General features: G+C 38.7%; 1 protein-coding gene across 2 annotated transcripts in view; it reads right to left on the reverse strand.

Annotated features, from left to right (window-relative positions):
* The window catches only part of LOC150082796 (FH1/FH2 domain-containing protein 3-like), a 763,267-nt gene that overhangs the window by 254,008 nt on the left and 484,239 nt on the right, over positions 1-25,020 (reverse strand). For both annotated transcript variants that reach the window (XM_090377607.1, XM_090377606.1), the window contains exon 6: positions 6,788-6,855. In XM_090377607.1, the coding sequence (XP_090233733.1) occupies positions 6,788-6,855 (68 nt within the window). The remainder of the gene's footprint in view (positions 1-6,787; positions 6,856-25,020) is intronic.

Here is a 25,020-nt window from a genome sequence, read left to right on the forward strand (position 1 = left end):
TAGTTACTTGGACTGCTAGGATCTTTTCCTGGTTTTGGGAAAGCAAGGACGATAGCCCTTTGCCAGGAATCCGGAAATTGTTTGTGAATAAAAATTCTGTTAAACAGAATTAAAAGGTGATCCTTAGTTTGTGGTGAGAGGTGTTTTAACATTTCGTAGTGGATGTCATCGGGCCCCACAGCACTTGCATGCGTGAGAAAGAGTGCTGCATTTAACTCTTCCTGTAAAAAGGGCTTGTTATACGATTCAAGCCCTTTTGAAGAGAAGTTCGGCTGGTTTTTCTCAACTTTCTTTTTCAGGGGCAAAAACTCTGTGGGAAAAGATGTTATTGCAGAGATTTTTGCAAATGTTTCCCCTAGACTATTTGCAACTGCAGTTCGATCTGCAATTGGATATCCGTTGTGCTCGAGGATCACTGAAGGGCATGGTGAATATTTTCCCTTCATTTTCCGGATCTTATCCCAGACTACTTTTGAGCTAGCAGCCTGAGTTATGGAAGAGGTAAAACGAATCCAAGATTTCCTTTGGCTCTGACATCATACATAACGCACTTTCGCACGTGCACGTTTGAATGATATTAAATTTTCAGTTTGTGGGATATCGGCGGAATATCCCCCAGGCTTTGTTTTGTGCTTTTTTTGCTGCCGTGCATTCTGAATTCCAGAATGCACGGCATCCACCAAGGTTTGGGGAATAGTGGGAACTGGCTGGGATTGCAATTGCAGCCGGTTCCCACTATTCTCAAAATTGATTTTGGGATTGCAATTGCAGCTGCTTGGACAATCGCTTCTGTGACATAAATTTTTTTTTTTTTTTTTTTATGAAAACCCCAAACACGAAAGGTAGCAAAACCTATAGTACTTAGTACCGTGCATGGGTTGAAGGAGAAGTATGGGGGGGAGGGAATGCCGGAAACTTTGCTCTAGAGACTAAACATGGGTTTCACCACTTCAAGCTTCCAATAAGCAAAGTGGTGGTATTTCACCGGTTGATGAAAGTCATCTACCACCTGACTGCTTCATTGATTGGCTCCTGACTGACTGACTGTACCGATGTCAAGGTTTGCCAGATGTTGAAAGGCATTCCAGTCAGCCTGATCAATCTTCCACCGCGGTAAACTAAATGGCAGACACGGTCTACCACTAGTTAGGGTGGTTATCACGGGGAAGTGATTGCTTCCATATGGATTTTCTTCTACCTCCCAAGTAAATGAAGGAAGGAGAGAAGGGGAGCAGATAGAAAGATCAATGGCAGAGAATGTACGGGCAGGCATGTGGAAGAAGGTGTTTGTTCCCACATTTAAGAGGGAGAGGTCATTGTCAGTGAGCACATGCTCTATGACTCGTCCCCTTCGACTGATGTGAGCACTACCCCACAGATTATTATGTCCGTTGAAATCCCCAAGAATTAAACAAGGGGAAAGCAATTGCATGATAAGATCATCAAGGCCTTTCTGGGGGATATCAATCCCAGGTGGCAAATAGACAGAGCAGACAGTTAATAAGAACCCCACTCTAAGGCGAATTGCTACAGCCTCAATGCTAGTTGTAAGCTGCAAAGGCTGAAATGGAATGTGGTTGCCGATGAGGATTGCAACTCCTCCATGAGCAGGACCATCCACAATTCTATCCTTACGAATGATGGTAATGTTATGCATGGTGGGGTCATCATTTGCCTTTAAATAAGTCTCCTGTATGCAAAAGCAAGCTGGTTTGTGCTTTTGCAGGAGTGCCTTGATGTCATCAGTATTTTGCCAGAATCCACGACAGTTCCACTGTAGGAATTTAGCCATTATTTTGGCTTGGTGGGTCCATCAGGTGGCTTCCGAGGTGCTGAGGGCTTACCTTTTTCAGTTTTGGCTTTCTCCTTCCTGGGGAAGTATGGACGCTGTCCAGTGTCCATTTCCTTCTCAGCAAAGAGCTCCAAAACTGAGTCTTCTTGTACCTCCTTCTGCTCGACATCCATGTTTTCTTGGGTATTAAGGGATGCTTCACCTTTCTTATTCTTTTCTTTCGAAATTGCTTTTTTTACTTGTGGTGCATTAGGAGGTACCGATATAGGAGTGGCAGCTGATTGGTCCTTGTGTGCAGGTTTTTGGGAGCTTAAGAGATAATGTGCGATGGGAGTAAATGATTCATTTGGAGGGATAGTCATGTCTGTCTGAGTTCCAATGGAACATCTACCTGCTACCTTCTGAGCGTAGGTAGGTTTGTTGATGTTGAGAGGTTTCACTGCTTTCCTTGCCTCCTGGTATGATATGTTTAGCTCTGCCTTCAGCCGTTGAATTTATTTTTCTTCTTTCCACCTCTGGCATGCTCGTGAATAGGCTGGATGTTCTCCCTCACAGTTAACGCAGGTGGGTTTTTTCGCTGAACATGCTGTTGTTTCCTGGTCCTTTGCACCACATCGAGTGCATGCAAGGACTCCGCGGCAGGCCATTTGAGAATGTCTATACTTCTGGCATTAAAAACACCGTAAAGGGTTTGGAACATATGGACGCACTGGACAGTTGATGTAGCCAGCTTTAATCTCATCAGGAGGTTTGGGCGAGTTAAAAGTCAGGATAATGCTCCTGGTTTTAACAAGTTTCCCATCCCTACGCGCACTAATTCTCTTGATGGCAATAACTCCCTGTGGTTTCAATTCCAAGCAGATTTCCTCCTCGGTTACGTCGAGAAGGTCCCATTCTGAAATGACACCTCTCGATGAATTGAGTGTTCTATATGGTGTCACTGTTATGGGTACTCCTCCGATTGATGTTGCTCGGAGTAGCTGCTCAGACTGCCTGTCAGTTTTAGTTTCAATTAAAAGGTCTCCAGAACGGAGCCTCTTAACTGATTTGGGTGAACCTGCTAACCCATCTAACCCTTTTTGTATAAAAAAGGGTGACATTTTACCAATCGGTTTTTCACTGGTGGAGTGTATAATTTAGGAATCTTAGGACAGGCCCTGATGGTATTTCAGTTTGCTGCCTCTTTGTATTAATAATAATACTATCTGTGTCTTCGTCTCTGTTTGCAGATAGGGACCGGGTTGGGGCCCCTGAAGGAGTAAGTTTATCAGGATTCATATAAATTTTAATTGGTTCAGTGCCCAGGCTCTCCACCCACCACGGAGCCCAAAGGGACGCCCACTATCCGGCATGCAATAAATGCGCTCGGGAGCGGAACACCAGGGCTACCCAGACACCATACCCGCACCGCCACCAGCCTAATCCAGCCTGAATCCTGTCCCTCGGACCATGAGGGTAGGGGCGTGGCATTGACACGGTTGACCCTCGCAGGCAAGCCTACTAGCCGATTGATCCTAGTCGGGCCTTCCAGGACCACCCGTCTTATTGAAGCAGAGGCCAAAGTGGTGTATTGAAGCTGGGCCCCTCAACCACCAGGATCCCCCTTTCTGAATTTCCACGGGTCGCAGCGCACGGCAAACACGCCGCATTCCATTGATGTTAGCCTGGAACCTAGGCTGTGGGCTTTGGATCCCACTGATGCTAGTCTGGAAGTCCAGCAGCGTCACTGGGAGGTCCCCTCACCACGTACAGGTGCCCATGTCGAGGGGCTTGATTACAGACTAGCTTGTATCTACTGTAGGCTTCTGTGTCGCCTGACAATTTATGTGTATTCCATGCATTTTTCCTCTCTGCCACGAGTCTCATTAGTTCATCTGACATCCATTTGGGCCTAAACCTAGAGCAGTATTTCTTAGTTGGAACAAAAAGCCTAGTAGCTTCCAAAATTACTTCCTTGAATGCTTCCCATTTAGAATTTGATGTTGGTAACATCATCAGTTGGTCCCACTGTATAGAACCTAAAAAATCTCTTAGACCACTGTAGTCACCTTTATGAAAACAAAAACCCTTCCCTTTACCCCTGATGGTAGTTACATGTTTAAGTAAATCCAATATCAGTACACTGTGATCACTGCCATCTAGTGGTTCCTTTATTGTAAATTCTTAATGCATGAATAATCACTGTTGATAATCAGATCAAGAGTGTTACACCCTCTTGTTGCCTCTCTAACATGCTGCTGTAGAAAACAATCATCCAATAAATCCACAAAAGCCTTGCTAGTGTGCAAGTGACCCACAAGTTCCAGTCTATATCTGGGAAGTTAAAATCCCCCATTATAAGACACTGATTTACTGGCCCACTATTTCTCTGTATAATTGTTCATTGTACTGATCAGAGTCATTTGGCCTATAACAAACTCCTACCCTAATTTTTGCTTTCTCAGTGCTTATGTCACACCAAACTGACTCAACATTGCACTGTCCATCTATGTCAACTGGATGCACTTCCTTAGATTTTATGTGTTTCTTAACCAACAGCATAACCCCTCCTCCCTTCCTATCCTGTCTATCCTTTCTGTACACATTGTACTCCCCAAATTCCAATTCTGCATCCCTTATATCTGAGTGGCACCATGGCTCTGATATTCCAACAATATCTGCCTTGGATGTCTTAACCAGCACGTCAAGTTCATCGAATTTATTTACTATACTCCTAACATTGGTGTACATGCAAGTATACATGCACCTGTTCTTACTCTTAGTTACTCTAACACAGCCCATGTATTTACTTGTTTCATGACCCCCAGCAGTTTCTGAAATCCCCAGCAACTGGCTTTCCAGACTGCTGCTCATTCCAATAGAAGTAGTGCAAGAATCATTTCCACCTCTGCCTGCAGCTACTGTTAATCTGTCAGTCTGTGAATCCCTCCAATCTAGCAGTTTTCCGACCCACTTAACATTGCCTCGATAGCATCAGCAAATATTCTTGCACCCCTTCTATTTAAGTGTATCCCATCCCTGTAGGAGCAATCTCTTCGGTTAATATCTATCATAGCCTTCTGTGTATAAGGACTAATCACCTGTCTCTCAACAATATGCTAGTTCCTGATCAGCTACATAACTAAGATGATATCAGACCACTTGTAGGGGCAGAACATGGCTGAGCAGCAGAATGGATGTAAGCAGCTGAGCAAGGGATGGAAGGAATAATTGACCACTGATGCTGCAATTATGGAGCAAGCCTACACGAAACATCACAATCTGTACATAGCATACATTTACTACTGCAAGTCATTTGACTCCATGCTCCATAGCTGGCTGATAGAGACACTGAATATCTACAAAGTCAACCTGACATTGACATACTTCCTAGAAGCAACCATGGCAAAATGGAAAACCACCATCAAGGTGGAGAATATCATGACCAGACTGATACCCGTCAGAAGAGGAATCTTTCAAGGAGATGCCCTTAGCCCACTGTGGTTCTGTCTTACACTCAACCCACTGTGCACCATGCTCAATAACAGCAAGTATGGATATAGCCTAAAAGAATGGAGGGAGAACCTGTACACCCTCTCTCACTTGATGTACATGGATAAAATCAACCAAAAATCGAATCCAACACCTACTCTGGATCACTGAAGAGTTGAGTACTGACATCAAGATGAAATTTGGCTTAGACATATGCAAGCCCCATGGACTACATCAGGGAAATCCAGTCAGCCAAAACTACTAGCTAAAGACTAGTGGAGAGATTGAACCCATGACAGAGAGACCTACAAATACATGGGGATGATGTAGGCACACCAGTTTGAACACTAGGAGATCAAAACTCACCTGACTGAGAAATACCATAGAAGCTGATGAGCCTGCTAAAGTCAAAGCTGAATGACAGGAACATGGTCAGTGCCATAAACACCTACACAGTCTAGGTACTAATGTACTCTTTTGGGATCACAGACTGGGCCAACACTGAGCTGGAGAAGATTATGCAATCGGCCAGGTTGATGATGACCAAGAGCCACCAAAAAAATCTGAAGTTAGTCATTGAGAGACTTACCATAGCCTGGAAAGAAGGAGGGAGGGGTTTGACTGAATTCATTGAATAAGATAAGGTGATTGAGAACCTGTGGGATTACTTCCAGGAAAATACCAATCTACCAAGGCATAAGAAAGACAGGCAAAAGGCACACACTGCTCAACCTTAATAAGGAGACCCCATTTACACAGACAGCAGAAAGAGACAGAAAAATGGGCATTGTTGTGTCTACAATGGACACTCCATGGCAGACACTGCAATGACCTTCATCAAGACTACATAGCTAAGATGGCTACCAATACATGACTCATGAGCAAGAGACTCTTCCCTGAGACCAAAGATTCACACTCACCAACCAAGACTAAATAATCAACACTAGGAACTACATCAGAGTTCACTCACAGACATGAGCAGATCGCCAGGATAATACATCAGAAGCTAAAACAAAAATACCAGTTGATCGAAGAAAGTGGACCAATATTATAAGTACGAACCCCAATCTATACTAGAGCTCCCTACTCACAAACTATACTGGGACGGTGCCATAAATAACGAACAAGGCAATCCCACATAACTGACCAGAAGGAAATGGCTACCTACCTTATCAACATTGTTGTGCCCAATGCTGCAACCTCCAGAAAACCTACAAGGAAAAGATCAGGAAATACACAGAAGTAGGAAAAAGCAGCAATAGGCCTCCCAAAGGCCACTTACATGAAACTCCAAAAAACAATGGTCCTGAGCACCTGTAGGATAGTAAGAGAATTCCTTGACCAACAGCAATAATAGTAGTAACCATACACAATCAACCACCCCATGCAACTAGTAGCAGGTACCTCTCATTGGATAGAAAAAATCTCATAAAGGAGAAAAAGTGTTATAATAAAAATAATAATACACTATAAAACATTTTAGGATATAATGTTTATCCAACATTTAAACTTCTTGATATTTACCTGAAATATTTGCTTCAATGAAAATAAAGCTCTCCTTAACTCCCTTCCATTGGAATTCACCAATTTTTCTGGGAAAGAAAGAATTGGACACATTACACATAATAAATAAATAAACATTAACACTTAAAACTGTCACTACAATTGATACATTTTGTGAACATATCAGGTACTACTCAAAAGTCATGAAAATTGTTATGTAATAATGCTGTCAACAACAGCACAAATTTTTCAAGCTCTTATACCTTTGTGGTAGTTTGTCTTGTCATATGCCATTGTGCATTAGTCACGTATGTGAAGCTATGCAGGAAGATATTACTATCCACGTCAAAAACATGGCATGGCATGGCATGTTATTAACAACCATTGGAGAGATCCTTCCATTATTAGAAGCACAAACATTTATATGAGTTTCAAAAAAATGCTAAAAAATCTCAAGGGAGAAACGTGAAATACCAGGAGAGTATTACATAAAAATAATTTCAGATAAGCCTTCAGTGATGGCAGAATTACTGGGATGGTGTACTATGTCCCAAGGATTGATAGGGATATGATGCAAAATTAAGTAAATTAAACAAATCTTTGCTTGTAAATGCATTCTTATAAATTTGGGTAGACCCCTTGTATAGGTTAAATGATAATCTAAATCAAGGGCTTCTTATAATGTAGTGTATCCCTCCCAAACAAGGATAGAAAGAAAACTGTTGGCTCAAACAAAAATTGTGCAGTACATCAAATAACCCATTCATTGAAATTCTCTTAGAAGAGATATGATTCCTTATTTCCTATAAATATTCACTATACAAAAATTTATTTAAAAATAAATGTTTCTCTCTCTCTGGGTAAATGTTGTGAAAATTTCTTCATTTATTGGTTCTAAATAATTGCTAAAAAAAGTCCAATTCAGATGTGTTCAAGTAATTTGTAAAGTAGTAGGGGAAGGCCTATGTAACCAAGTGGTCAGGAGCAGGAGTGCTGTAGCACATGCTCTTTGAGTAGACCAGGGTTCAAGCCCCTGACTGCTAAATACTGTTGATCATCTGCCAACCCACACTGGGTTGGCAGATGATCAACAGTATTAATGGTCCTTAATCTGGTGGTAGATTATGGACCATTTCCCTCAACGTGAATCATTGAGGAGGCTTCCATCCTGCAGTGGATTGATAATGGTTGCAGTTTGCCTTTTACCTTTTTAGGGGAAGTATAGGATCTATGGGGATACTCATAATACTGACTCTAACAGTTGAAAATGGCTGTTAGAGATAAGAACCTTGGAAAGTAATGATGAACAGCTATACAGAGTGTGTCAGAACACACTCTACATAGCTGTAATAATATCTGATTGGAAAATTCCTGAGAAAAACACTACTGAGTTTGAAGTATTGGTTAAATCAACTAATGGTAATATCATAGGAATATCAGAAAGATGGTGTCATTCTGATACAGGATGTTTTTAAAGTTGCCAAACCCATATCTCCAGTTATGCTTGAAAGAACAACACATAATTCGGTTGACATGTAGGCCTATTGTATAAGGTCACAATGCATTATAACAGATGTTGAAAGTGTCTGCCATTTTTAGCTAGATGCTCAATTCCAATGACACATTTTGGGTGAAGAACATCCTGGAGAATGTCTGCAATTAATTTGATGGTGGCATCCATTAGTTCTTCAATGTAAACTGGTGAAGGAAACAAAGGAATGCTCTTATATAGAAAGGCTTAAGTTCTGCAAATTGCAGCTTCTGGAGACTAGGAGCTTATACACCTCAATCCCTACTCTGCCAGATAGTGACTGGCAGAGTAGTGTGTATGCGGGGAGCATTGTCGAGGCCACGTTATGTCAAGGATCTGGGTATATTCTTACCACGTGTACGCCATATCCAAAAATTTCATTACTTCATACATCATGTCCCAACAAGTTGTTGAGAAAGGAGGCGGAAGCCCCCGAAAGCTTCAGTCAATGTTTTATCGCTTTTAATTTTATTGTATTTTAAATATTTTATTTATATTTTATATTTTAAAATTTTTATCGTATATTTTATTTTATAAATCAGTTTTTTGCATATATTATTTTACAGTGCAGTATCGTTTGGTACATTTTATTTTCAGTATTAAACCATTATAGTTAAATGGTTGGTGTATTTGTTTTCAATTTTGGATATGTACTCTCCCAACCTCAGAGGCCTTTTTGAAGATACCAACCTCGTGTTGTTTGGCATTACAAGAATGCAAAATGGGATAACCTGCGAGACTTCTTTTCTTCTTTTCCTTGGTCGGATTACTGTTTCAAAACTTCTGATGTCAACGTTTGCTCAGATCGTGTCAGTGAAATTATTCTTGCAGGAATGGAATCCTTTATCCCACACTCCACTTTAAAATCTCGTCCTTTATCTAAACCTTGGTTTTCCAATGTTGCTAAGGCTGTTCAAGAGAAGAATGTTGCATATCGTAATTGGCTTGTTTCTAATTCTTCAGTTTCATTTTCTGCCTACACCAAAGCTCGCAACAATTGTAAAGCAGTTATTAATCAGTCCAAACTAGAGTTTGAACAGGCTAAGAGTAGAAAACTTGCTTGTTGCCCTAATGGTAGCCGAGCATTCTGGTCTCTTACCAAAGCTATTGGCCGCAACTTTTGCCCATCTCTGCTCCCACCGCTGTCCAAACCAGATGGTTCTGTTGTCACTTCAGCCAAGGATAAAGCTGACCTGCTAGCATCCCATTTTTCTTCCAGCTCATGTATTAATGATCTTGGTAAAACACCTCCCACCATTCCCAACACGCTCCATTCAATGCCTCCTGTGGTATTCCGTCAAAAGGATATCAGAAGGATTTTGATGAATCTTGATGCTAAGAAAGCTCCAGGTCCTGATGGTATTTCTCTACTTGTTCTCAAAACCTGTGCTCCTGAACTTACTCCTATTCTTTGCCGATTTTTTTTCACTTTCTTATTCCAAAGGTGTTTTTCCTTCTGCTTGGAAATTTGCTCATATCCAGCCAGTTCCTAAAAAGGGTGACAAATCCCTCCCATCCAATTATCATCCCATTGCAACTACTTCTACTCTTTCTAAAGTAATGGAGAAATCGATTAACCAACTCTTAAACTACCTAGAAATCTTCCATCTGATCAACGATCGCCAGTATGGATTCCGTCAGTATCGATCCACTGGTGATATTCTGGCTTATGTTACCCATTTATGGACTAATTCAATGGAAAGGTTCGGAGAAACACAAGTAGTTGCTCTTGACATCTCAAAGGCTTTTGATCATGTTTGGCATAAAGGTCTTCTAAACAAGCTTCCATCTTATGGTTTGCCAACTGGTTTTAGTAATTGGTTATCCAATTTTCTCTCTGAGGGTCATGGTAGATGGCTTTCTGTCTTCTAACTTCTCCACTAATGCCGGTGTCCCCCAAGGTTCAGTTCTGTCCCCCACTCTTTTCCTCTTGTATATTAATGACCTACTTCCGTTGACTGGAAATCCTATCCATAGTTTTGCCGATGATAGCACATTGCATTCCACTTTCCATTTTCAGAAACTTTGTCCTGCTCAATCAGCTTCAACTTCTCAAAAATCTGCTACCAATTCCTTAAATGCCGATCTTCGGGTAATTCTCCAGTGCGGCAAAGACAACTTAGTTGATTTCAACCCTTCTAAAACTCAGTCTTGTCTTATATCTCGCAAAAAGGATTCTTCTGCTCCTATGCTTATCTTTAGTGACACTCCGATTTCTAGGCAAAATGATATATCTCTTTTGGGGATTATCCTGACTTCTAATCTCTCTTGGCACAAGTACATCACAAATATTGCTTCCTCTGCATCTAAAAAACTGGGTTTTCTCTTTCGCTCTCGGCGTTACTTTTCTTTCAAACAGCTGCTCACTCTGTATAAATCGCAAATCCGCCCTGCCATGGAATATTGTTCCCACATCTGGGGTGGTGCCCCCAAAACCTCACTGAGGCTTCTTGATTCCATTCAGAAGAGGGCAGTTAGGTTAATTAATGATTCATCTCTAACAGAGTCTCTTCACTCGCTTTCTCATAGACGTACTGTTTCTGCTGCATGCCTCTTCTACAGATACTTCCATGGGCACTGTTCTTCTGAATTGGCTTCTATAATTCCTGCTCTCTCTTTCAAAACAGTCCTAACACGTGCTGCCACCAGCCAACTTCCATTTACTGTCCAACTTCAAACCCACAGAACCAACTTTTCAACTTCCTCATTTATTCATTCAACTGCCGTTTTCTGGAACAACCTTCCTTCATACGTATTTCCTGAAAATTACAATCTACAGAAGTTCAAGTCCAACATCAACAAATATCTTCTTTCGTCTTCTCAACCTCCAACCCAAGCACGGTACTAAGTACTATAGGTTCTAATACCTCTCGTGTTTGGGGTTCACATAAAAAAAAAAAAAAATCAGATCACCTGCAAGGTGATCTGATTGAGGTGTATAAGGCCTTGAATGGATTGAGCAGGCTTAATGCTGATGGAATTCTTCCTCTTGCTCAGATTACAAACCTGAAGGGGGGGGGGGGGGAATAGATTCAAACTGAGGAAGGACAGATGCAGAATAGATGTGCAGAAGTTTGCCTTTAGCCAGTGGGTGGGGTTGATTGCTGGAACAGGCTTCCATCTGTTGTTGTGGAAGTTGATAGCTTAAATAAATTCAGGGTAGAACTAGACAAAGATTTAGAATGAATGGATTAGTGAAATGGGAAGGTTTTTTTTTTTTTTTTTTTTTTTTTTAGTGGCTGATGCTGTATAAGCTTGCTTTCTTGCATCATGTGCCAATGCTAATGCTAAAATGTACTGTGGATTGTTCATAAATGCCTGCTCTTCACAATTTTCCCATGGGGAAAAAAACAGGTTATATAATTACCTTAGAGATTAGGAGTTAATAACTTTGGAGGTTATATAATCTTTAACCTTACATCACTAGTATGGCATCTTTTTAAAATTTTTCTGTTAAAAAAATTAAATTTGTAAACGAAATGAAATCCTCCCTTTAACCTTTGCCTACTAATATTCTCTAAAGAGCTATACAGTATTTTCTGATTTCATTTTGATATATTATGAATTACAAGAAACTAATTTTTTTATTTGGCATTTAACAGATGCCAGGTAAACAGAACTGTCTTATCTTTTTACTAGGAAATTCCCATTCTCATGTGGCATCTGTGAGATGCTAGTGGCAGATGTCTAATCTTGTTGCAGAGCTCTGATTTTGCTGGCTAAATACATACAGCTGACAAATATAAAGACATTTGCATTGCATCTGCCACACAAATGTCTACGTGTTTCAATCAGTGACACTGAAAATTCTAAATAATACAATAAAAACTTTCTTTATTATTAGTTTCTCTCATTTATTTTCATTCAACATTTTTTTTAATGAGTTCAGCAAATCATAATTAACAAATCACCATTTTTAATTCAATAAAAAAGGCTAAAATTATTTTTTATAATTAAAATAAAATGGGGTATTTCACAAATGCCATGCATGCACCTTCATTACATTGTGGACACAAGTGATGAAAAGTTAAAATATATGCTGTATATTTAATTATATGCAGTTCCACAGCAAATATGTGTGCACAGTTATGCTATATTGTTGGAAATATCCTCACTGACATTCCACATCATTAACAGAATATGGTGCACCATACACAAATTTTCATAGTTCCTCAATAGTGCATCATGTATTGCATGTGTGCTTTCTGTTGCCCAAATTCTGAAGTTTTGACTGCCAGTGCATTATTGAACTTCCTTAAAGGAACTGAGTTGTAAATATTGCTCCACACTAAGGTATCTGTTGGAGGGTTAATGCCATGGATTACTTAGGAAGTGAATATCAATACCATGCAGTCACTCATGCACATTTTGTATATTGCCAGAGATTAGATAACAGTTCTTAAATCAATATATTAGTAGTCCAATATGGAAAAACAATATTCTTGACCTCATGTTTAACAAGGATTTGACTGATACCGAAAACTTTTGCATTAAGGAACTATTAGCAGTTAATGATCATAATGTATTAACGTGAGTTATATCTAAAGAAATAATTGTTGTCAAGGGTTTCAATTTTTGCAAGTGAAATTATGATAGTTTTAGGCAATATTTTAATTTTATTTGATGGGAACAGCTGGTGAATTTAACTAGCAGAAATCTAAATAGATAAAGTACAAATATTAAAAAAATTAAAACAAAATAAATTCTAAAAAACTAAAAAGAAACGAATGATAAATAAAGTAGTAATTCTACAATGTGCCTTGTAAGTCCCAAGGGACTGAATGCAATATAATTGCAAGACACATTTTACTTCAGTTTACCACACTTAGTTTATTATCTCATAAATTTCAGGTTTCTCAATGTAATCTTGATATTTGTGTGTGTTATTATTCCAATTTTATTTTATTTTTTCAGATGAAGTGCTAACATGCCAAAACATCACTTGATTCTCAATTAAAGAATGGCGTTGGTGCAGTGAGGTTTCACTAAAGATAACCCCAGGGGCTCGCATCTGGTGAGTATGGGCTTGGCAAACCCAAGGTCCTGAGTTGGATATCATCATCATCCTCTTTCTTGGTGATTCCTCTCTCTCTCAGGGTAACTCGGGAAATTTTTTTGGCTGGTGCAGCATAAGCCTCAGGCTTCCTTGCATCATATGGCTAATAATAATAATAGTAATATGACACTCCTAAAACAATTATGGAAGTTCAAAATTATTTTTGGGAATGATATGGTAAAGCAGCACCATCAAAGTTCAATTTATGTACAAGAGAAAAGAAAGTAAAGTATTTTCCACTAGGTTAATGAGAGATGCAAAGCAGAGCAGAAGACTGAACAGTCACCTTCAGCAACTGTTAAACACTAAATAATTTGTCCCAAAGTCACCAAAAAAAAAACTACGTACAAACAATCAAGTGAATTACAGATATACTACGTAACATTATACTGAACTATGACAGAAAATTTGAAATTTAGTACTGTATTAGTATTGGCAAAATGAAGCAAGGAAGCAAGTTTATACATCGGTCAAAAAAAAATAATAATATATATATATATATATATATATATATATATATATACACACACACACACACTTTTACTTACATGTTCATTCTTTCCAATAATTTGTCTATTCAAAACTATCTACTCCCACAACATTAGATGGAAATTTTTTCTAACAATTGACTACTCTCTGGTGAAAGAAATTTTCACACCCCTATTCTGTAGCTATATCATTTCATATTTAAATTTCTTTTCCCTTGTGTATGCTTCCTGAGAAAAGTAAAGGTGTCATTCATTTAATTTATTCAATCTTTTAAAAGGCTTTAATTAGATTTCAATACATATCCCTAGTTTCAACATTCTGCATTTAACAGAATTCAAGTCTTTCTTGGAAACTCTCTTATGCACCAATAAATCTTTTTGCTCTTCTCTGCACCTATTCAACAGATCTAACATCCAAAAATGAGGTTTCCAAATCAGCATACACTATTCATGATATTCAATAATCAATTCTTTGTCCCTGTTGGCAAAGGTCCTATATATCATTGGCAGAACCTGTCCTAGCAGCCTGTTTGCACTCTCAGAGAACTTCATATCAGATTGTACAATTACCCACATGTATTTTTCATCAACTACTCTGAGTTTGGAACAACACCCAAATGGTATGTTATTATGGGATGACCACTACCCAAATCAGTGGCGGATTTAGCACTTGAGAGGCCCCAGGCGCAATTCAATTTTGAGTTCTCCCTCTAAATATTTTCGGTACCAGTACAGTGTGCATTCTACATACACGTTTTTATTATAGCACGCACTCTAGATTTGGTGTTGCGGTTTTAATCATTTTGTTTGCGCAATTCTTTCATACATATTTTATTAATTGGGAATTAAAAAATTAATTCCCAATTATCACTTGCTATAAATGTCTCGCCTCGTCAAACAATTCAGTTTTGATAAATACATAAACAATACATAAGATATTACAGATACTTACTTGATAACAAAACAAAAATACTCCTACATTAAAACACCAAGCTCTAGTAATTTGTAACAGATTCGTGAGTGATATGTTAGTTTTGAAAGCTATTAAAAAAGACAATGCTCCGTTACATGTGAGCCAGTGCAGTAATGATTTCAGAGGCTTTAAAAGACTGCTGCGCTTGCTTATTGGTTCCCGATTAGTTGCGAATAGTTTTGAACTGCCTCCGCGAACAAATCTAATATCGTTTCTTGAGCAATATCGTCACAGGGTTCTTCACTCATGGAATTACCTCCACAAGGAAAAAACTGAAAGTGTTTAATTTAAGCATTAATGATAATATGTATTCTACTTCAGATTCACTTAGTTTGCATAGATATTTCATATAATATGTAGGGATATTCGCATAAGAGTTTACTAACTTCTCATCTTAAATTATAGTTTTATTCAGTAACGGTAATAAAGATGAGTGTAAAAATTTAAAATGAAACTTTTTTTTTTTTTTTTTTTTGAGACCTGAAATTTGAGGCACCCCTCGATTTAAGAGGCCCCAGGCACACGCCTCGTGCGCCTTTGCAGAAATCCGCCACTGAGCCAAATACAATACTTTACATTTATCAATGTTAAACTCAAATGCGATTTCAGCCAATCTGCATTGCTTCTCTAGATCTTTTTGTTTGATATGACACTACATTTTTAATAGGTTTTATATTTTAAACTCTCCATGTAATTATATGCATGGAAAGTTACCTAATTCATGTTTTAATTATATTATTAATAACAGTGCTGGCAAATGATGCAAGAAAGCAAGAACTATCAGCCAAAGAACTACCCATCTCACCTGTCCATCCCTTCTAATAATGTCTAATTCTTCCTTAAATTTATATTCAAACTACCCACTTCACAATATGGTTTGTTCCAACAATCAATTACTCTTTGGCTGAAAGCAAATTTTTGCACATCTCTCCTGCAGCCATCCATTTTCAATATAGATTTAAGTCCACTTGTGTGCATTATCTGAGAAATTTAAACTTTATTGCTGCTAAGTATGGTACATGTACTAGAAACAATAATTCTCATCATGGCGACATGGCCAGGAGTTTTACATTATATATATGATTAAATTGGTAAAAATAACAGTTACATGAGAAATTATGAGTTACACAAAAATTAAAACATGTAAAAATGAAATTATAATAAATAGGAAAATATAAAGAGAAACAGAACTGAACATCGTAACACAATTTAGAAGAATTTATCCCAGTTCAACAGATGTGATCCACTCGAGAAGAATGCAACGGTATTTGTTGTCGGTAGCCATTTTCTGCAGGTTAATTCCAAGATGGAGCAGTGCCTGAATTTTGGGGAGTGCCTGGGCAGGTAGGAAATGATTACACAGTTCCAACCAGTTGTATTTGAGGATTAGTGTGGGGTCTGACCTCAAGGATGGCAGAGAACTGTGCCACTGACAGAAATCCCAGATGTTTGGGGCATTTATCACTCCTATATACATTTTTAATGTAGTCATTAAACGCCTGCTGTCAATTAACCTCAGGAGCCTGGGTACATTTAGCTGCTCAGCCATGTCAGTTGTTCTCAATTGAGGGGGTTGCGATGCTTATTTGTGGCCCATTTCGGGGTCCAGTATTCACACAAGAACACCAGTTTTTGAAGTGAGGGCAACACAGATGCCCAAATTTCAGCAGCGTATAAAATAACCAGATAAACAGTGATTTGAAGTGGTAGTGGTTAATTCCAATGATGCAGCAACCACTGGTAGTGGTTGCGGCATCGTTGGAATGAAGTAAGTGCTGCTTCGCTCTGCAGCATAGGATGTTAAATCACTTCCGGAGGTATTCTGTGTGAACATTAAATTTCAGCTTCAGATCAAAATAGACACCGAGGTCCTTATGGCAGGTAACCACTGGGATGAGAGTACCCAAAACTGATGGTTGCTGTTTCAATGAGTAAATCATTATTGCAGATTTTGAAGGGTTAAGGTTTAACCCAAACATTTTCAAGTAAGTTGAAAGAGTGGTCAAGTTCTCTGTGATTGAAGACATAATTGCCACTGGGTTTGCAGACAGTGGGATTAAGGTTAGAAACTTTATATCGTCGGCATATATTAGAGCATCATTGCGGGGACGCATGAAAGGAATTAGAATAGCTGAGAAAAGAAGGCCAGACAGGAAGCCACACTGTGGGACTCCTGCATTGATTTTTCTTGTAAAGTGGGTCTTCTTCATTGTGAGGTGGACACTTCTATTCCTCAATAAGGTGGTGAAGAAAGCTAGTAGGTCTCCATTAATCCTGAAGAAGGATTGCAGAAGACTGAGAAGGGCTGTGACGTCTAGGCTGTCAAAAGCAGCTTCAATATCGGCATACACAATAGCTAATTCGGATTTAGTTTCGAAGGCTTTAAGAATTGATGTCTGTGCGGTCATGAGGTTTTTTATGGTAGATCTATTTGGGACTGCAAAATGGAACTGTTTCAGTTTCTGTGGCATCAGCTGTTTGTTTAATGCTGGAAGGAGTACCTTTTCAAAAAGTTTGAGGAGGGTGAAAGAAGTTGAGATTGGTCTGAAATCTTTTAGGCTTGTTGGCACTTTAACCTTAGGCAGTGGACTCACAGAATATTCATTCCACTGAGCAGAGAAAACTCGTGTGGAAAGAACCGAGTTGTAGATTGAGAGCAATGCATCTAAGATGTAGGGGCTAAGGCACTTAATTATGAAGTGAGGTATCTTATCTCGGCTGATGGTACAAGATGGATGCAGGGAGTTAATAGCATATATCAGTTGCTGTCTTACGACGGAAATTATGGAAAGGTCATCAGTAAGGACAAATTGAGAGTTTTGGAGAAGAATTTCTGCAGAAGCGGAATTGGCTTTGAATCTTGAAATGTAGTCCATCCAGTTATCTAGATCAAGATTTGAATTAATGAGACTGTGTCTGGATGGGTATGGCGCTTTTCCTTTAGACATGGCAGCATCGGTGTATCTCTTTATGGCCGATGCCTTGAGTCTGTTGAAAATAGCTCTTGCTCTGGAATATAGGATCTGATCTGGGGTTGTGCCAGAGATTTTCCCATTACCTGTAAAGGTACTGCTTGTTGTGGAAACTGTGTGCTAGATCTTTGGTTCACCAAGCTCTAGTCCTTGGGGAAATGCATACGGTTTGGGCTAACGCATAGAGGGTGACTATTTATCCATCTTATGATTAGATCAACTGTGAGGATTGGGAGACATCCATCAAGCACATGCCATGGAATAGACTGCACTGCCTCGAGGCACTTTTTAGGATCCAGAAAAGTCGGAGAAAATATGATTTTATTTTCTACAATATTATGGTAATTGAAGCTGGGCATAGGCAGAACAAGAAGTAATGCAACTGGGTTGTGATCTGATTTGAAGGACATATCTGGTGTAATGTTGACTCTGCAAATGCCAGAACATAGAATCAAGTCGAGACGATTAGTGCCTCTCGTTGATTCCTCACTGATAATCGTAAACTTTAATGGACAGAGATTGTTCATTAGTCGCTGAAGGAGAGGGCTCAGATGGGGTTAAAATCACTGCAGAGAATGTGAGTAGCAGAAGGGTGTAACTTAACTCATTATCCAGCCAGCAGCATCGTCAATTGTTGCAATATCTGGAGCTGGGGGTATGTAGATTGTCACTAAATCGATTAAACAGGCATTAAACTTCACAGTCACGAGTACTGCTTCATAAAATAAGGAGTTGCTAAATGTGACGTGCACAAATTTCAGGTTGGAATCTTTGACGAAGATACCAACACTGCTGTTGTTGTTGTGGGGGTTTTATGGTGCATAAGCTGCTTTGGCTATAATGTGCCTATTCCTTTACTGTAAAAATATATGAGAATTTCTTGTCATGTCAGAAAAGGCAGAAATCAGAAATTACTAAAAACTCCAATTTTCTTCAGAAAGTTAAAAAATTCAGGAATATTTGCATTGTCTCCGATGATATTCTCTAGAGTTATTGGTTTCCGAAGGTTAACCAAAGATAGCAGGGTTGTATTTCTGTCTTGTTTATAGTATGGACATTCAATGAGAATGTGTTTCACAGTCAAATTTAGGGAACAATGTAGACACTGTGGTGGATCATCTCCTGTGAGTAAATGAAGGTTGGGTCAGGTAAGTATGACTTATTCTTGCTCTTGAAAGAATTACTTCTTCTCGTCTTGATGTGGCAACACTGCAGCCTCTAGATTGAGATCTTGATGTGAAGAACAATGAAAGTCCAGCAGCCGGAGCACAGGCTATTGACTCCTGGTCAGGTTCAAGCCATGTTTCTGATAGACAAATTATATCCATGCTGTTGGACAACAAGAGTTTTTCGAGGGTTTCAAGCTTATTTCGCAGGCTCCGGACATTTAGGTAGAAAACTCTAAGGGTGAGTTGAAAGGGAATTTTTATAAGTGTTGATCCATTTGTTGATGCTTTTGAACACCTCAACAGATTAGGCCTAGAGGAAATTATACTGTTAATCGAAAGTGATTGAAAAGCAGGATTATGAGGTGTCACATCAGTACGTTTATAAGCAGTAGCTGGGACAAGAAAGTGACTGGAGCTGGATATGTGGTGCAGTGGTTTTCGACAGTCGAGAGACACTAATGCAGTTTCACAATTGGTTAGTCATGCAGGGGGGGGAGCCATGTCATCCTTCGGTTTTGCTCACAAGATGAAGTTGAAGTGGATGGTTTTGGGTCTTTCGATTCATAAAAACGCCTGATTAGAGTACCAACTGGCCAAACAGATGTGGATGCAACAGATCTGAATGCCCGACTTTCGCAAACTACTCTAAAGGACGAGTAATTCGGCAGTTTTTTTTTAGTAAATTTGCGGATACTTTGGTATGCAGTTCTTCACTCATTGCCACCTCAATATCCTCAACAGTTGCCAGTGGCCCCAGTCAGGAAATAAAAAGGCTTCTGTGCTGGGAGATGGGAGGCTTGCTCATTGATCTCAGAATAGAGGATGTGGAGATACCAATCCTAATCGGACACTTTTCCTTGAAAGAGATAGAATACCATCATCATTTAGTTTACTTAATCCATATAATGCCTTACACACTTCAATCAGTTCTCATAAGTACCTATTTTCCAAGCACTGCAATTTGCAGAATCAAAATCTTTTGTGGTAAGAGTACTCCTTTGTGGTCTTGGCTAACCTGTATAAAAGATTATCCTATACATATTGGAGTGATTTTTTATTCAATGAAGCATTTTAGTCACATATATTTCTATAATCTTTGAATTCTTTGAATGTTGAAAACTTTGGAATGACACCAGTTTAAATCCAAACATGGTGTCCTATGTATGGTGTGCAGAATAAATTTAAAAAAAAAAACAAAAAAAAAACACATTCTGTACAGAGAAAATTCTAGAGTATAGTTTACATAATGCCCCAAGAAAAACATATGTTTGGCATTTAGTTGACCAGTATGAAGAAATTGCTTCCTCAACAAAAAGAATGAGCTAGGAACCCATCCACACCCACACCTGACATAGTGAATGAAGCCAGGCAAGCATTAATGAGAACCCTTAAGAAAACCTTCCCATGTCTCTCACAGTGCAAAGAAAATCTATTCTAACTCACCAGCACATCCTTCACAGCATAGAGTTATGACATCCTTTATCTTTAACTGGGAAGTAAAAAAGCTTAGTATTTTGCAATGAGACTTAAACACACTTTAAACATAATCTGATTTCCTGATGGAGTTCATTTCAGTTAGAAGCTTATGCACACTAACAAATAACTTGTTATTGTGCTTTATAAAATCCTTGCATCCAAAAGGGTGTCAGTATTTTATAGTACTGGCACCGTTGGATCTGAATTCATTAAAAGTACAATTTGAAATTTAACCTTGGTGTTTTGCATTGACTTTATTCCTTTTCTTATGGATTAGAGTTCATGCTATTGAAACATGGTTCCAACAAGATGAAGAAATTCATCAATAATCAATGTTTACACCTTGTACAGATGATATTGTTTAAGATTGTTTTAAGGAAACAAGAGGAACCAAGTAATCTCAAATAGATTTTCTAATGTTTGCTTGCCCATGTCTGTTACCCAGTTTAAATTCATGTAACTATTTTCTATGGGTATAACTCAAACACAAAGTGTTCAAACTAATCCCTGGATAGTTGAAGATTTAAAAAAAGCAATACAGCAAAGAGGTGTGTACAATTTAACAAAAATTCTGCAAGCTGTACTGTGGAATTTCATTTCAACTCAAATTTAATGTGTCGAAGTGAAATATCATTTCACTTTGACACATTAAATTCGAAATATCAGTTGCTGCATGTTTTACTTTTAGGACTGCATTTCCTATGTGTATACAATCACTTTAAATATATAATTAACAAGGTATACTGTATGACAGATCGTTTTTTTTTTCATAAGCAAACTGAAATGATTAAATATAAAAATTATCCTATATATTTAATAAGTAACTACATAAAAAAGTATATTTACTCATGAAGGGATGGGTGGGGGGGTGCATGTAACATAAAGTAGATTAGCTCTCAGAGAGTAAGGGCTAGCCGGGTGGGTAAAGTGCCTGCCTGGCAACCCAAAGGTTGCGGGTTCGATTCCCGCCTTGGGCTTGGATTAAAGTACTGCAAAAACCTTGTGAGGTGCATTATGGCCACAGAAGCCTATGCGCCAACAACTACCAATAACAATAATCAGAGAGTAAGGGAGATGATGAGTTTGAATAACAATTAGTTAAAAAATTTTGTGGCAGATAATTGTAATCCTTTTTAGAGTATAAAAAAAAAAAAAAAAAAAAAGCAGAAAGAAAGAAAAATGAATAAACTGTTGTACGTCTTGGTGGATGTAAACAAACAATATTCACCTTAACTAAACAAAACAGGCTCGTTTTATCATATTTTCGATTTATAATTAGTAAAATCTTATACCAGCTTTGTAGTTCCAAATTTTATGGGAAAACTTATTCCTCTCCCACAATCTCACCAAAAAAAAAAAAAAACGGTGACACGGTCATTTATCCCTCTGATGGATCAGAAGGGTATATGAAAAAATGAAGGGTAACCTGTTATTATTATTATGGTTAGCCATATGGTGCAAGGAAGCCCGAGGCCTATGCTGCACCAGCCAAAAGAAATTTGAGTACCCTGATGGAGTTCAGAGAGAGAAATAGGAGGGAATCACCAAAAAAGAGATGAATGATGATATCCAGCTCAGAACCCTGGGTGTGCCAATCCCATACTCACCAGATGTGAGCCCATGTATAAAAGACCATCCTATGCATATTGGGGTGATTTTTATTCAATGAGGCATTTTAGTCATATATATTTCTATAATCTTTGAATTCTCCAAACTAAAAATTTAAAAAGCTCTGGATGCATATTTTGAATTTATGTTGAAAACTTTGGAATGACACCAGTTAAACCCAAACATGGTGTCCTATGGTGTGCATAAGAAAGTTAAAAAAAAAAACACATTCTGTACAGAGAAAATTCTGTAGAGTATGGTTTACATAATGCCAAAAATATGTTTGGCATTTAGTTGGCCAGTGTTAATAAAATTCAAACTCAAATTGCCAACTTCCAGTTTATATAGTATTAACTTAAATTTGATTATTTCGTTTGCTTGGCCTATAAGCGTAACGTAAACTGTGCCGATATTAGAACAGCGAAGGCGAAAAAAATAATGGATTAACATGAAGTGCGGGTTATTCTCCTTTTTGCCTGCACTCTAATAGTTTTTAGCACTTCACACCTTCAATTCCTGTTTGCACTGGCAGTAATTAGGGTTGTGTCACACCATTCGGTTGATCTGCATAAAATATTTCCGCCAAAGCTATGTCATTAACAGACTTATTACTTGCTACGCCTCATTTACCCCTCCCTTTCCAAGCACAAAAAAAAAAAAAAAAAAACGATAATTATTATATTATTAACTGTAACACCTCCACTAACACAAACTAATTTGTTAGCGACGCTTCACTTCCGCTCAACGTGCATGGGTGTAACAAAATAGCATGGTAACAGGCAGACTGCTTCGGAAATGGGATAATCGTGAAACTTTGAATTAGAATACACAAAGAAACAGTAATTATTTTTGAAGATTTAGATCGATATACGCAATTAGTAATTCATATTTAAAAATGGCAGTAGCAAAATTATAAATTCTGAACCCCTATGCGAAATTCACGACCCCCCACGTTTTCTTTATGGACCATCTGTGATCCCCAGCGGCACGTAGTTTCGCCATAAAGTAGCAACCTGCTAATCGGGAGCCAAAAGATTGCAGATTAGCAATATTCACGAATAAAAAAAGGTCTTAATGAGCCTCTCCAAAAGGAATTTTAGCGGCACTGACAAAAACGACAGAATAGGTGAATAATAATTTAATTGGTTCCTGATTGATATAGTTAAAATAAAAGTATTTTGGCTGTGTAAAGTTTACAATCTATTACTAAAGTGTATAAAAATCATACGTTTCGCCGTTGTTTTCTCCTCTATTTCTTCAGTGATTGTGATCTTGCTGTTACACTGTCAAACCAAAAGACCCAAACCGACACCTCGTTGTTAGTTTGGCCTTTGTCATTTGGTTGCATATTAACCCCAGGGGCTCACATCTGGTACTCAGGACCCTGGGTCCTGAGCTGGATATCACCATTCTTCTCTTTCTTGGTGATTCCTTTCTACTTTCTCTCTCTCTCTCTCAGGATAACTCGGGAATTTTTTTTGGCTGGTACAGCACAAGCCTCAGGTTTCCTTGCATCATATGGCCAATAATAATAATAATATGACTTACTTATCCACTTGTATATGACTTACTTATCCACACTTAACATTTTCATAGGCAAGGGTCCATGAAAAGGGTAAGTGTGATTATAAATACTGTGGGAGCACAGTATTTATAATCACGAAAGGCGTAAGTTCGAATTCCGTCAACGACGCGAGAAATTTTTATGGACTTTTTCCAAATAGTCCATAAAAATTATTCCTGTCATCGACGGGATTCGAACTCAGGTCTTTCCCACTCGGTGTGGGGAGGACGGCGATCCTACCATTTGTGCTACCCACGAGGTTCAGAAATACCAACGCACTAGATATGACACAACGATTAAAAAACGTTGCCTGGTCTGACAAATCCCAGTTCCTGCAGTTTCGCTATGAAGGAGCGACCAGAACAAGAGGAAAATCAAAATGAGCCCATTTTGCCAGGTGTCAACAATGCAGGCTAGTGGTGGTGTAATGGTGTATGTGGTGGGGTACATTGGGCCCCTTGATACCACAGGAGCAACAGTTCCATGCCATGTGTTACCTGGAAATTGTTTCCAACCAGGCGCATCCCTGCATCTGTGAATGGGGTCTTCCAACAGGATAATGTGCAAAGTCACAAGGCCAGAACTGAAAAGAACTGGTTCCAGGAACATGAGAGTGAATTCAGCCTGCTGCAGTGGTCTCTGCAATCACCAGCTCTCAATCCAACTGAGCATCTCTGGAATGAGAAGGAACAGGCGCTTCGGAGTTGAGATCTGTAACCATCCAATTTGCAACAAATTTCGATCAGGTGTTCCCACCAACAATCCAATCAACAAGAACCAACATTCTCTGTAGAAAGCTTTCGACACCTCATTGAATTCATGCCAAGACGAATCTAGACTGTTCTGGAGACTAAAGGGCTATTAGGTACACTACGTATTACTAATAGGTATGTACCTAATAAAATAAAGTGCCACTCAGTGTACATGTTCTTATATACTTTATATTAACCAGAATCACATACAACAGAGTGAGCATTTTAAATGAGAGTCCATGAAAATTCGAAAAACTCAAGTAAAATATGCTACAGACATGAAATTTACAAATAACATTCTTTATTCTCTGATGTTACTTACTTTCACAAAAAATGTTTATCACAACGTAACTCAGCATAACGAAACATCTAAAACACTGCGTGCAGAGTGCTAGGAGTGGTACCGGAAATAATATTGGATATGTTAATTTTCATTTCTTCGAGATTGCGTGGAATATTGCTGTAGATATTGTCTTTAACATAGCACCATAAAAAAAAGTGTAACCGCGACAGATCTGGGAGCATGGTGGCCATGTTCCTTTTGAAATTGTGCGATATGCGAAAAGAGGAACAGCCCAGCCAAGTTAAGTGTGACTCTCTCTCGCTAAAATAGTGTTTGAACAACCTCCTCCTCAGTGAAGTAAACAAACAAAGAAATAAATTGT

Source organism: Mastigoproctus giganteus, chromosome 7, assembly GCF_048544385.1.
Source record: "Mastigoproctus giganteus isolate SK-2022 chromosome 7, ASM4854438v1, whole genome shotgun sequence".
Lineage (NCBI taxonomy): Eukaryota > Metazoa > Arthropoda > Arachnida > Uropygi > Thelyphonidae > Mastigoproctus > Mastigoproctus giganteus.